Here is a 13,773-nt window from a genome sequence, read left to right as displayed (position 1 = left end):
GTTCTTCTACAGGGTTCCTTTTGTATGCAAAGAAAAATAGCAAAATCAAAGGAAATTTTTACTCTGAGTGGTTATGTTAACAAGATATTTCAAAATAACAAAACCTTTCACTAACAGGGATATAGACAGGAGTGTGCTGGTCAATGTTTAATAATCAGCTCTGAAAAAACTCTGAAAAACTCACAGAACATACTTTTAAGTTATGTTATTCACATTAGCTCCATCACTTTGTTGAGTTTAGAAATCAATGAAACATTGACCCAAACCTTAATTTGTAGTGGATGCCAATTCTGAGGTGTAAATGCCCATGTTGAAAATTTAACAACCAGCTCTGGTACAAGTTGGCTGTAGCTTGTCCCTGGGACACAGGGATATATGGTACTAAAACATTCTCTCCATTTAGAAAAATCAGATATTGAGCTATTAAAATTTTTTTGTCACTAAGAAGCTTCTGATTAAGAAAATGAGACAGTTAATATAGAGTTCAGACAATTAAGGCAGGGTACAGATAGATATAGAGTGTAAGGGTAGCTAGGTGGCTGGGTCCCCTTGGATCTGGACCTTTACAATAGCCTGTGCTCTAGTTTCTCTTGTCTCCATTTTCTTCCCACTCCAGCCCAAACTCCACTCAAATCTGATGGTCAGATGTGACAAACTCTAGTGGTTCCTTTTACTTCCCTTTACTTTTAGGATCAAATATTAAACCCTTTGTCTGGCTTTTAAAGACCTTCAGAATTTGGCCCCTCCCCACCTTTTCCTGCACTTTGCTCCTTCTCACGTACTCTTTGGTCTGGTGACACTGGCCTCCTTGGTGTTCCTGGACCAAGACACTGGATCTCTGGGCACTCTCTCTGGCTGCCCCCATGCCTAGAACACTCTCCCTCTTCATCTGCCCCTCCTGGCTTCCTTTAAGGCTCAGCTAAAATCTCACCTTTTGCCGGAAGCCTTTGCTAAGTGCCCCTTAAAGCTGGTGACTTCTTACTGTTGATCACCCCTCAGTTTGCTTTGTGTATATGTTGTTTATCCATAGGTGTTTGCAACTTGTCTCCCTTCATTAGTCCGTGAAGACAGTTTTTTTTCTACCTCTCTGCAGTAGGGAAGGGAAGGAAAGGGAAGGAAAGAGAAGGAAGGAGCTGCATTGCCCAACTGGAACTGATCTGATTCCCCAGGGGGGCAGCTCATACTACTCAGGGATTGTCGTTTGTCCTTCATTCACAAAGAGTACCATGATGTCAGGAAGATGATGCCATGACTTGCAAGCAAATTGGATTTAAGTGAGGAAGAACTGTACAAAGTCATTAGCCTCACTTTCTTCTCCAGAGCCATCTGGGTCCAGTGTCCAGATAGAGATCAGAATGACTGGAGATGGTCCTCTAGGATATGATAGGGCAAGGTTATAAATCCTGGTCTCCCTTGACTTCAAGACCAGCCCTCTTTCCCCAACACTGTTTGTTGCTTCTCAGTGGTATAGCGTAATACTCCAAAGATATATTGTGTCAACTGTATGTAGAGGATTATGATGGATGGCAGAAGCGATACAAAATTTAGTTGAGAAGCACTTTCCCTCAAGGAGCTTACAATCTAATGATTGAATTAGGATACTGAGCAAACAAGAGACATTTATTAAGCACCTACTATGTGCTAGATATTGTGCCAGGAGCCAGGATACAAACACAAAGAATGAAACAACCCTGACTTTCCATGAGTTTATGTCCTAATAGAGAAATTAATAAGTATCTCTACGTAAGTAGATGAAAGGAATAAATACAACACCAGCAGAGCTCACTGTAATACTTACTATTAGATGGGACTGGATGGTTTGGCCTCCTTTTCCGTGCTAGTTTTGGGCACCTGTAAAGTGTAACTCAAACACGTTTGGGGAAGTTGTCTTCCTCCTCTTTGACCTGCTCAACACCAAGTCCTCAAATCCCATCCAGGAAGAAGTTTGTTGACATCTGTCCCCATACAATTTAATTCAACTCACTGCAACAAATATTTATGAAAACAATCTGCTGAATTTAGGGCATTGAGCTAGGACTTGGGTTACAATGAGAAAGAAAGAAAGAGGGAAAGAGTGAGGGAGAAAGGAAGGAAGAAAGGAAGAAGGGGAAATAAGAGAAGAAAAGAGAAAGAGAGGAATAAAGCAAGAAAGAGAGAGAAAGAGGAAAAGAGAATTAAGAAAAACAACGATAGATCCCTGCCCAAGCACTATTTCATGGTCATTTTTTTGGGCCCTCCTGGCTCAGAGTCAACATAAATAGTAACTGTTTCTTTTGTCTAGCAACCCTGAGAGTCTATCCTTCCAGTTTGATTTTTTTTTTTAATTAAAGGGGCCATCCCTTGCCTCACTTCTTAAACAGGCCTATTCACTGAATGGGCGTTATCTCACTCTAAGTGAGAACCTGAAAAGACCTTAGTTTAAAGGGCCAAGGTCTCCCATTGCATCCTGGGCCATTTCTAGTCATACTGATGAATATATCTGGCCACTGTACCCAGATGGCTCTGGAGGAGAAAGTGAGGCTAGTGACCTTGCACAGCCCTCCCTCACTCAAATCACAGGTAATTGCGAGTCATGTCATCTTGCTGATGTCATGGTCCTGTTAGAGAATGAAAGACAAATGGGGCAGTTCAATTCACTGCAACAAATATTTATTCAACAATCTACTGCATGTAGACCATTGAGCTAGGAGGTGGTGATACTATGACAAAGAAAGAAAGAAAGAGGGAGTGAGAAAGGAAGAAAGGAAGGATGAGGGAAACAAGAAAAGAAAAAGAGAAAGAGGAATAAAGAAAGGAAAAGAGGAAGGAAGGAATAAAGAAGGAAAAAAGAGGAAGGAAAAAGAGAAACAAGAGAAAGCAAAAGAGGAAGGAAGGAAGAAAAAACAGAGAAACAGGAAGAGAGAGAAAAGTAGAGAAGGAAAAGAGAAAAAAGAAGAGAAAGAGAAAGAAGGAAGGAAGGAAGAGACAAAGAGAAAGAAGGGAAGGAAGGAGGAAAGGATGGAAGGAAGGAAGGAAAAGAATGAAAGAATGTCTTCAAGGAGTTGGGAGGACACAGTACATATGAAAGTAAATGCAAAATATATGTAATGTAAGAGAAAGAGAGAGAGAGAGAGAGAGAGAGAGAGAGAGAGAGAGACACACACACACACACACACACACACACAGACGGACAGACAGACAGACAGACAAAGAGATAGAGGCAGAGAGACAGAACATCAACAGGTTGGGGCAGCAGGGACAGCTCCAGGTACAAGGAAGGTAGAACCTGAGCTGTACTTTCAAAAAAGGTTAAAATCTCTGCCAAGAAGGGTGAGAAGAGGAGGCCCTCCCAACATGGAGAAACACCTGTCAAAATCTCCCCGGCAGGAGACAGAGAGTCATATAACAGGAAATTCTAGGCAGGCAGGTGGGCTGGAAAGTACCATAGGGCAGCTGGATTCTGCAGGGCTATCATTGATCAGGCTGAATTAATCTCAGCTCTCCGTGCTGCTGCAGACAACCTGAAGCGAACTGTTCCTTCCATGCTCTCTCCCATGCCCTCATTAAAAGGGAGCTGGTGGAACAGTGGATAAAGTGCTGGGCTTAGAGCCAGGAAGACCTGAACTCATCTGGGGCAAGACATGACACCTCTCTGCCCCAGTTCCCTCATCTATAAAATGGGGTTAATAATAATACCTTAAACCTCCCAGTATTGTTGTGAGGCTCAAATGAGATCCTGTTTGTAAAGTGCCTTGCAAACCTTAAAGCAAATTATATAAATGCTAGCTATCACCATTATTTCTTAAATCCTCTCATACTGAATGCACGAGCCCCTCCCAGTACTGTTCTTCACTCATCATCCCAGTCACTCTCCAATTATTGACAAATAGCTCAGTCTATACCCATCCAGGTCTCTATCCATTCCACAGTCCAACCACAGTCCTAGAGTTACTTCCTGACTCCCTGCTAACGTTCGGACCCCTAGTAAGTCACTTTCTTTGTGTAATTAAGGAGCTAGGTAGTGCAAAGAATAGAATGCTAGGGAGTCAAGAAGTACTGAATTCAATACCGGGCTCTAGACACTTTCAATAGCTGTGTGATCCTGGGCAAGTCGCTTACTTCTGTTTGCCTCAGTTTCCTCATTTGTAAAATATGGATAATAACAGCACCTACCTCCTAGGATTCTTGTGAGCATCAAATGAGATATTTGTAAAACACTTTGTAAACCTTAAATCATTAAACAAATGCTAGCCAGTATTAGCTAATATTACTATTAATTTCAAATAATTTTCCTGAATTCTTGGCCCAATTCACAGTTCCATCAACAATGCATTAATGTACCTGTCTTTACTCAACTACTTCATCATGGACTATTCTCTTGTTTTGTCATCTCTGTCAGTTTTCTGGTTGTGAAGTGAAACTTCAGGGTTGTTTCAGTTTGCATTTCTCTCATTATTAGTGATTTGGACCATTCTTTCATTTAGGTATCCCATAAAGCAAGGAGATGGGGGGGTGTCCTTATGCAAAGTCACACTGGCATGTAGGTTTTCCATTGGGTTTCAGACGGTCTCCCCCTTGCAGCTCTAGGGAATGTGCACAAGGGATTGTGGGTGATTTTCCTAAGGCTATGGACTCCAGTTCCTGTTCTATTGTGTTCTCTCCAATATCGTTGGAGGAGTTCTGGTTAATATCTCCTCGTTATTCTTGATACCAAAGACTACCTCCCCAGTATCATTTGAACCAATAAACATCAATCATCTTTTACAAAGTAATATTTTCTGAGGCGAGAAGTACAAACATGCCAATGAGACTCTCCAGTCTACCATGTTCGTCCATGAGAATTGGCTGAACTTAAGGCAGATGCTACAACATTCTTGCCACCAAGTTCACTTCCAAATTCAGCAGAGCTGCTTGTCCTCACTGCAGGTATTTGAAGTCTTTTTTTTACCACAGTTATCTTGTTCACACAAAATCTTTTCACTTCATGTAATCAAAATTAGCCATTTTACCTTTTGTAATTAATTCATCCTTTACTCATAGCCACAAAGGGCAGATGACCTACTTCTCCCAATTTTTTTAAGGTATGATTTTAAATATTCAAGACACTCATTAATTTTGAATTTATTATGGAATATTGTATAAGGTGGTGTTGGGCTAAGCCTAATTTCTGTCACACTGCTTTCCAGTTTTCCAAGTAGTATTTATCAATTAGGGAATTTTTTCCAAAGGTAGTTAATGTTTTCCACCATATCTAACACAAAATTATTGAGTTTAGTTTTTTTTTTTGGTGAGGCAATTTGGGTTAAGTGACTTGCCCAGGGACACACAGCTAGTAAGTGTAGAGTGCCTGAAGTCACATTTGAACTCAGGTCCTCCTGAATCCGGGCCTGTGCTCTATCCACTTTGCCATCTAGCTGCCCCAAGATTGGTTGTTTCTGAATTACTCTTGTCTACTGTGTTCCGTTGATCTGTCTCTCCATTCTTTAAACAATACTAGACGGTTTTGAGGACTGCTGCTTTATAATGTAGTCTGAGCTCTGGAAGTGCTATTCTCTCTTCATCCCTAGTTCTTTTCAGTATTTCCCTTAATATTCTACATCTTTTGTTTTTCCAAATAGACTTTGTTATTATTTTGTCAAGTATTGTAAAGTATCCCCTTGTTAATTTGATTGGTATAGCATTAAAAATGCAAATTAATTTTGGCAGCATTGTCATTTTTATTATATTGGCACAGCCTAGTCATGAACACTGAATATTCTTTCAGCTGTTTAGGTTGTCCTTTATTTCTTTAATGAGCTCTTTGTAATTGAATTTATACGAGTCTTTTCTGGGCTTTGAGAGGTTGGTCCCCAGGTATTTGATACATTTTGTAGTCATTTGGAATGGGATTTCCCTTTCTATTATTGTTTTTTGTCTCAATTATTTTGCACAAATTTTCAGTTATTTTGAATTGATCTTTTCATCATTACCTTTGAGATTTTGCTCTACTATATAAAAGTGCTATTTGTTTTTGTGGGTTTATTTTGTAATCTGAAGCTTTTTTGGGGAGCTGTTAATTTTTTTGTTGATTTCCTTGGATTTTCTAAGTAAACTATTATGTCATTAATAAATAGGAGTACTTGTCTCTCTTTTTGACCCACTTCTCTGCCTTTCTTCCTCTTATGTTATTGCTATTGCTATCTTTTCTAGAACGCTCTTACAGCTTAATTGACTAAAGAGAAATGTTTTAATTTAATAATTAATAAGGAAATAGCTGGATGTAGCTTTGGATTATTGGAGAAAGCAAGTAATGAGAATGAAGAAGGTAATGAGTGAAGTAACAGGCTAAGGGATGACCAACAGGTGGGTTTGGTCAGTCCTGTATGATCCTGTTACAGGAGGGATTTCTTCCCAATATGGGTTGGATTAGATGGACACTGAGATCTGTGGAGGAGTGCCCTGAACTTGTGTTCTTGAGTTAACCTATTTTCCAGAGATGAAGCCTCCTAAACTAACATAATACTGATCTTTCATAACTGAACTCTATTAAACTTTCTGGCTCTGGCCAGTCCGCCCAGACTGAGAAACTATTTGTGCAGCTGAGACCCTTTCAGGTAAGCAGAACAAACTCCCTCCATGGTCTGATGTTCCCAAGTCCTCCTGCTCCCTCTCATTCCCCTTCCCTTGCTGCTTCCTTCCTCCTCCCATGTCACTTCCATTTGGCAAGGGATTGCCCTCTACTCCTCCCATGAGACCTCTCTTTTTTCCTATACCCCATAAATATCTAAGGCATCATCTGTGGGTTGAGTTCCTTGGTATAAGTAGTTCCCACATGCATGTGCCTTTCTCTTGTAATAAATTAAGTGACTACCTGTGTCTTGTAGAGCTGTGACTTTTGGTTCACATCCAATTTTCACAACTAAAATTCTGCAATTTTGTGATATCCTTTGACCTATAATGAGTGCTGATGGACTCAGGGAAGATTCTAAGAATTACGCCAGTTGGGAACAAAAATCTCTGGGAACAAGATAAAAATTGTTACCTTTTGGTGCTAACAGCCCTCAAGAAAGCTCTGGGAGTCATATTGTTTGTTTACTGGAAGCCTCATCAAAGCTCTACTCCTTGGTCTGAGGAAAGGTGGAAAAATAATAGAATATCAGAGTTGCAGGGGTCCTCTGTCCAACTCGTGGTCAAGAATTACCTTTATAGCCTCCCTGATTGTCCCAGGAAGGGACAAGAACTGAGTGCATTCAAGACATGTGGAACTGTCTGCAGAGTCAGGAAATGAAATGTCCTGCGCCAGAGACAGCAAAGCAGACAGGCTCAACTAGAAGACAAACTGTGGGAGCTAGAATGCGGAGGGCTTTGTTTGTTTCTTTTTTGTGGAGGGCTTTCAATGCCAAGCTAACCACTAAGTAAATTTCAGCTCTCTTCCCTTACTATAGAATCCAACTAAAGTCATCCCTTGCACACTCCCTCAATTACTCCTATTCTTTCTTCTACATTCACTAAATTCTCTAACATGGAATTTCCTATCTTCTCATTGTCAACCATCAACTTTTACAGAGTTTGTTCTAAAAAAGACAAAATTAGACTTAATGTGCATGTTTATTTCTCTGAAAGGTAGAAAATCATGTACATAGAGATATGAACATACGTTCATTTGAAAATCAACTCAAAGAAGGATAAACAAAAGGCACTTTATATCTTCAGAGCAATTCCCTGTAACTCTCCCTCCTGTACTGACTCAGGATGCCTGTGCCCTTCATTAGCCAAAATTATAGTTTCATAAAACAAATAGTGTGGCCCCAGGATTTCTGGTTTCCTGCCAACCATAAATATAGGATGTAACAAAATGGGGAATGTTAGGATAGTGCCTCTAACAAAGGAGGGCCATACTAAATAAGGGAAATATCCATTAGACCATGGCTTTGGCAGAACCGTATTCTCAGTCAGCAAAGTCCAGCAGGAGGGCTTGGGTTCACTCAGAGAGCACTGTGTTCAAATTCTGCCTCAAACACTTCCTGGCTGTGTGACCTTGGGAAAATCACTTTACCCACTTGGCTTCAGTTTCTTCATTTGCAAAATGAGCTGGAGAAGGAAATGGCAATCCCCTCCAGTATCTTTACTAGGAAACTCAAATAGGGTCAGGAAGAAAAACCATGGAACTGAAGAGCTTCAAGGGGTGAACATTCACAGAGTCTCCAGAAACTGGGAGGGAGGGTGGTGAGGTCATGTAATTCAAATTTTCACCCTTGACACTTCACGTGAAGTGGTAGGGGCAGCTCAAGCTGGCTCTTGTGAACCCATTGGCATATTTGCCCCTCTGAAATCAGAAAATGCTACCATTCAGGGCTTGATTTATCATTCTGTTGATTGTGTAGACTTAAGTGTTAGAAACAATGTTACTAATAGAGATTAAATTAAGAGTATGTCATGGATACATTTGTTTGTTTGTTTTTGTTTTCCAGAGAGCTTGTTATTATACATTTTCCAGCATATCCCTGTTGGATGGATGGATTTTCAGATCTGTTTTCTTTCGCCTTTTTAGATTCAAACTACTTTTGTTTTCCTTCCAAATATGCCTAAGATAAGGTCTGAGGAGGCAGTGCATATAGTAGTCCTTAGCCCCAGTTTCCCTGGAGTGCCCTTTGATCGAGTTCTTTCCGTATTAAAGGCCACGCCTGGGATCTGATTAGGCATAACCAGAAGGCTGTGCAGAGGGAAAGATGTGGAAGACTTCCCTGCTGCCCAAGGTTCTGACTTTGGGGGTCCTGGGACTCCTGATTCATGCCCCAGGTGAGCAGCTCTGCCAGGCTGACCCAGAATAGGGCATGATTTCTTGGTGGATGTGAGAGGAGTCCTTTGATTTTCCCATTGGAGATATGGGGCTTGTGCATTGTTTTTTCTCTTGTTGCCCTCACTGACTGAGTGGGTGGGTGGGCTGGGGGTGAAGGATTATTGCTAGTTTAATTTCAGGAGGCTAAAATTGGTTTGTTGCTGAGAAATTGATGCTGTCTCCATGTGTGTTATATCCCAAAACTCTTCTATCAGCTGCTGGTGGGTTAGGGAGGGGGGAAAAGCTGAGTCATTTTCAAGGAGGTTGATAAGAATGAGGATTGGGGAGGATCTTTTTACAGACTGGAAATAGCTCTGCATTTGCATGAGAAAATGTGGCACAGCTTATTTCTTTATTTTCTCCATATTTCTTCTTTCATAAATAGTATTTTATTTTTTCTAATTACATATGAAGATAGTTTTCAACATCCATTTTTAAATAAGATTTTGAGCTTCAAATTTTTTCTCCTCCCCTTCCTTCCCATTCTCCCTCCCCAATACGGCAAGCAATCTGATATAGGTTATACATTTGCAATAATGCAAACATATTTCCGCATTAGTTATGTTGTGAAAGAAGAACCAGAACGAAAGGAAAAAGCCACACACACACACACACACACACACACACACAAAAACAAAAAAAAAAGGGAAAATAATATGCTCTGATCTGCATTCAGACTCCATAATTCTTTCTCTGGATATGGATAGCATTTCTCATCATGAGTCTTTTGGAACTGTCTTGGATCATTGTATTGCTGAGAAGAGCTGAGCCATTCATAGTAGATCGTTGCACAATGATGCTGATACTGTGTACAATGTTCCCTTGGTTCTGTTCACTTCACTCAGCATTGGTTCATGTAAGTCTTTTCAGGTTTTTCTGAAATCCACCTGCGTATCATTTCTTAGTATTCCATTACATCCATTTGTCACAACTTGTTAAACCGTTTTCCAATTGATGGGCATTCCCTCAATTTCCAATTCTTTGCCACCACAAAAAGAGCTGCTATAAATATTTTTGAACATATGGGTTATTTCCCCCTTTTCATGATCTCTTTGGTATAGAGACCTAGAAGTGGTATTGCTGGATAATAGGGCATGCACATTTTTATAACTCTTTGGGCATAGTTCCAAATAGTTCTCCAGAATAGTTGGATAAGTTCATAACTCCACCAAGGATGCATTAGTGTCCCAATTTCCCAACATCTTCTCCAATATTTATCATTCTCCTTTTCTTTCCTATTAGCCAATCTGAGAGGTGTGAGGTGGTACTTCAGAGTGGTTTTAATTTGCATTTGTCTAATCAGTAGTGATTTAGAGCATTTTTTATATGGCTGTAGATAGCTTTAATTTCTTCATCTGGAAACTGCCTGTTTATACCCTTTCACTATTTATTAGTTAGGGAATGACTTGTAATCCGATAAATTTGACTCAGTTATCTACGTATTTGAGAACTGAGGCCTTTATCAGAAATACTTACCATAAAAATTGTTTCCCATCTTTCTGCTTTCCTTCTAATCTTGGTTGGGTTGGCTTGTTTGTGCTAACCCTTTTTAATTTAATGTGGTCCAAAATGTAATTCATTTTGCATTTCATAATGTTCTCTGTCTCTTGTTTGGTCATAAATTCTTGCCTTCTCCATAGATCTGACAGGTAAACTATAACTTGCTCTTCTAATTTGCTTATGATATCACACTTTTTGTCTAAATTATGTACTCATTTTGACCTCATCTTGGTATATGGTGTGAGATGGTCTATACGTACTTTCTGACATACTAGTTTCCAGTTTTCCCAGCAGTTTTTGTCAAACAGTGAGTTCTTATCCCAGAAGCTGGAGGCTTTGGGTTATTTCTTTACTTTCATCCTCTGAAACCACTGTGATTATAGAGGAGAAACTGAAGCCCAGCTGGTGTATGTTAAAGTCACTCCCAGGCATTTTACATAGGGCTGTACTTTGGTCTCCTTTGATAAAGGGGGAGTGCCAGTCTTTCAGAGGCATGCCTGACCCATGTCCTGATTCAGGCAGAGTATGGCCATGTGCCCTGACGGTTGTGCAGTCCTTAGTTCTTGGACTGCAGGATGGAGAGCTGGGAGGAATCACAAGGGCCATTGAATCCAATGCCCTTTTCCCATTTAATCAAAAAGGGGAAACAGACTTAGGGAAGGAAAGGAATTGTTATATGTTCACACAGGCAGTAAATGGGAGAGCTATGATTTGAACCCATATCCTCTGAGCCCAAATGCAGTCCTCTGTGCATCCAGCCTTATCACCTACTACTACATTCACATTTATTGTATTGTTTAGTCATTTGTCAGTCATATCTGACTCTTGGTGACTCCATTTGTGGTTTCCTTGGCAAATATGCTGGAGTCGGTTTGCCATTTCCTTCTCCAGCTCATTTTACAGATAAGGAAACTGATGGCAAAAAGGTTAAATGACTTGCCCAGGTAAATAGCTGAGCCTGGATTGGAACTCAGGAACATGAGTCTTCCTGACACATACTGTAGCCCAGTGTAAGTGCTTTCCATCTGCCTTTCTTGTCCTGCTATCTCCTGTCTCCCTTCATTGTCTGCTGACTTTCCCATGCCCACAAAGCACTTCCCCTAGTCTAGTTCTGTTGAAGACTCTTCATTGAAGACCCAGCTTGGGCACTGCCACTTGCAGCAGAGCTTTTCCTGACCCTCTGCATATCTTTTCCTAGCTCTTTGCCAGGAACTCTCCTTTGTACCTCTCCCTTGTATTACTAGTTATTGGCGCACAGGTCATTGTTCTCTAGGAGAATGGAAATTCCTGCCATTTTATCCTCGATTTAGAGCTGGGGGCCTTGCCCATAGTGGGTACTCATTAAGTCTTTGCTCAGTTGGATCATACTAGTAAACTATATGGCACTGCTTTTTAACTCTGTGCTTTCCTAAGCTGGGCTGGGGGGTGGGATTATTGGGGAGCGGTGGCTTTGATCTTAAAACTCAGGTTCCTAATGCTAGACAGCTCCTGAGTCAGTGGCAGAGCTGTCTCAAAGTACAAATGGCCCTTTTCTGGAGTAAGTTCCCCATCACTGGAGATCTTTAAGGGAAATGAAAAGAATTATGGCAGAAATAGGAGGCTTGCATTCCCATATAAGGAAAAAATGGTCATGGTGGGGGATATGGAGGACGTATTTGGACATCATTTCAGCCTCTGTCCTTGAGGATTTCTCTCCCTTTTGTTTACAGGGCATCATGCAGATGACCTCATCAGGACCACTGAGTCTGGACAGATCCAAGGGACTCAAATCAGTATCAAGGGGATTGACAAAGGTGTCAGTGTTTTCCTGGGAATCCCCTTTGCCAAACCCCCTGTGGGAGCCCTGAGGTTTTCTCCTCCACAACCATCAGATTCCTGGAGCAATGTGAGAGATGCGACTACTTATTCACCTGTGTAAGCATCTTCCTGTATTCTTTTCTTACCAGATCAGCCCAGGGAGCCATCTTGTCTTACCTACATTTTGTCTCTCTGAGCTCTGCATACAGTAGACAGTAGTTAAGTATTTGTTGAAGGAATGAATGTTCCCTGGGCTGCAAGGCCTCAAATTGCTTAATTTATTTGGACTTTAGAGAATAACAGACTTCAGAAAAATATTGTCAAGTTGGTAGTACACATATTGCTACAGATGGGAAAACAAAGGCTAACAGAGATTAGAGGCAGCAGGTGGGTCAGAGGATAGAATGCTGAGTCTGGAGTCAGGAAGACCTGAGTTCAAATCTAGCCTCAGACATTTACTAGCTTCATGACCCTGGGCAAGTCACTTCACCCTGTTTGTTTTCAGTTTCCTCATCTGTAAAATGAGCAAGAGAACAAATGGCAAGCTGTTTTAGTTTCTCTGCAGGTTTTCTGAGTTCCTCACATTCATCCTCTCTTTCAGCGCTATCATATTCCATGGCATTCATACATTGTGATGTGTTCAGCTATTTGACTGTTGGTAATATCTGTTTCCAGGGTTTTTTTTTTTTGTTTAAAAAATACTTTGTTTCCAACTTAACAATTTTCAACAAACCAAAATATTTAAATTAGCAATAATCAAGAAAAAAGACTATATAAGAAGCTGTGAAATGTTTGCAAGTCACTGCACCTCTGCCTACTTCAGTTTCCTCATCTGCAAAATAGGGATAATAATAGCACCTACCTCTCAAGGTTATTGTGATGGTCAAATGATACCATGTTTGTAAAGTGCTTTACAAACCTCAAAGCATCCAATTATTATTATTACTATTGTTATTATTATTATTATTGTTATCCCCACGTGATTTTATTCAGATCATCCATCCATTATGTTTTCCAGGTGTTTGCAGAATGTCACTCCCCTAGAAAGTATGGCAAAAGTCATGAAAGTAAACATCCCTATTCCTGCCAATTCTGAAGACTGTTTGTACCTCAATATCTATGTTCCTGACCACACAAAGGAGGGGGCCAGATTGCCGGTAAGCCAGATCTCTGTAACTTCCACAATGGGGAATGAGAATCCTAAGGCATAAGAACTGTGTGTGACTTTGGAGGTCACCTCGTCCCACCAGCATGGGAACAGTCATCTTCTCCAAATATTTCTGACAAGTTAGCTAGCCTTCCCTGAAGTTGTCCTGGTCAGGGAGCTCACTACTCCCAAGGGCAATCAGCTCAATCCTTGGTAAAAACTCACATGGTTAGCAAATGCTTCCTCCTATGAGGCTGAAATTTGCCTCCATATACTTTCAAGGCATCTAGGTGGCCCAGAGGATAGAATACCAGTCCTGGAGTTAGGAAAAGTCATTTTCTTGCATTAAAATTTGGCTTCAGACATTTACTAGCTGTATGACCCACGACGAGTCACCTCACTCTGTCGCCTCAGTTTCTTCATCTGTAAAATGAGCTAGAGAAGGAAATGGCAAACCACTCCAGTGTCTCTGCCAAGAAAACCCCAAATGGGGTCATGGAGAGTTGGGCATCCCTGAAAATGACTGAAATAA

At 40.8% G+C, this 13,773-nt stretch overlaps 1 protein-coding gene across 1 annotated transcript in view; it reads left to right on the top strand.

Moving 5' to 3' along the window:
* Positions 1-7,553: 7,553 nt before the first annotated feature.
* LOC110210449 (cocaine esterase-like) overlaps positions 7,554-13,773 on the top strand; it is a 35,908-nt gene continuing 29,688 nt past the window's right edge. Inside the window, exons 1-3 of the mRNA XM_020989425.2 lie at positions 7,554-8,757; positions 12,007-12,211; positions 13,113-13,251. Of these exons, the coding sequence (XP_020845084.1) occupies positions 8,688-8,757; positions 12,007-12,211; positions 13,113-13,251 (414 nt within the window). The 5' untranslated portion in view covers positions 7,554-8,687. The remainder of the gene's footprint in view (positions 8,758-12,006; positions 12,212-13,112; positions 13,252-13,773) is intronic.

The sequence above is a fragment of the Phascolarctos cinereus genome, unplaced genomic scaffold (genome assembly GCF_003287225.1).
Source record: "Phascolarctos cinereus isolate Bilbo 61053 unplaced genomic scaffold, phaCin_HiC Scaffold_2;HRSCAF=192, whole genome shotgun sequence".
Classification (NCBI taxonomy): Eukaryota; Metazoa; Chordata; class Mammalia; order Diprotodontia; family Phascolarctidae; genus Phascolarctos; species Phascolarctos cinereus.
This window is presented reverse-complemented; position numbering and strand designations above follow the sequence as displayed.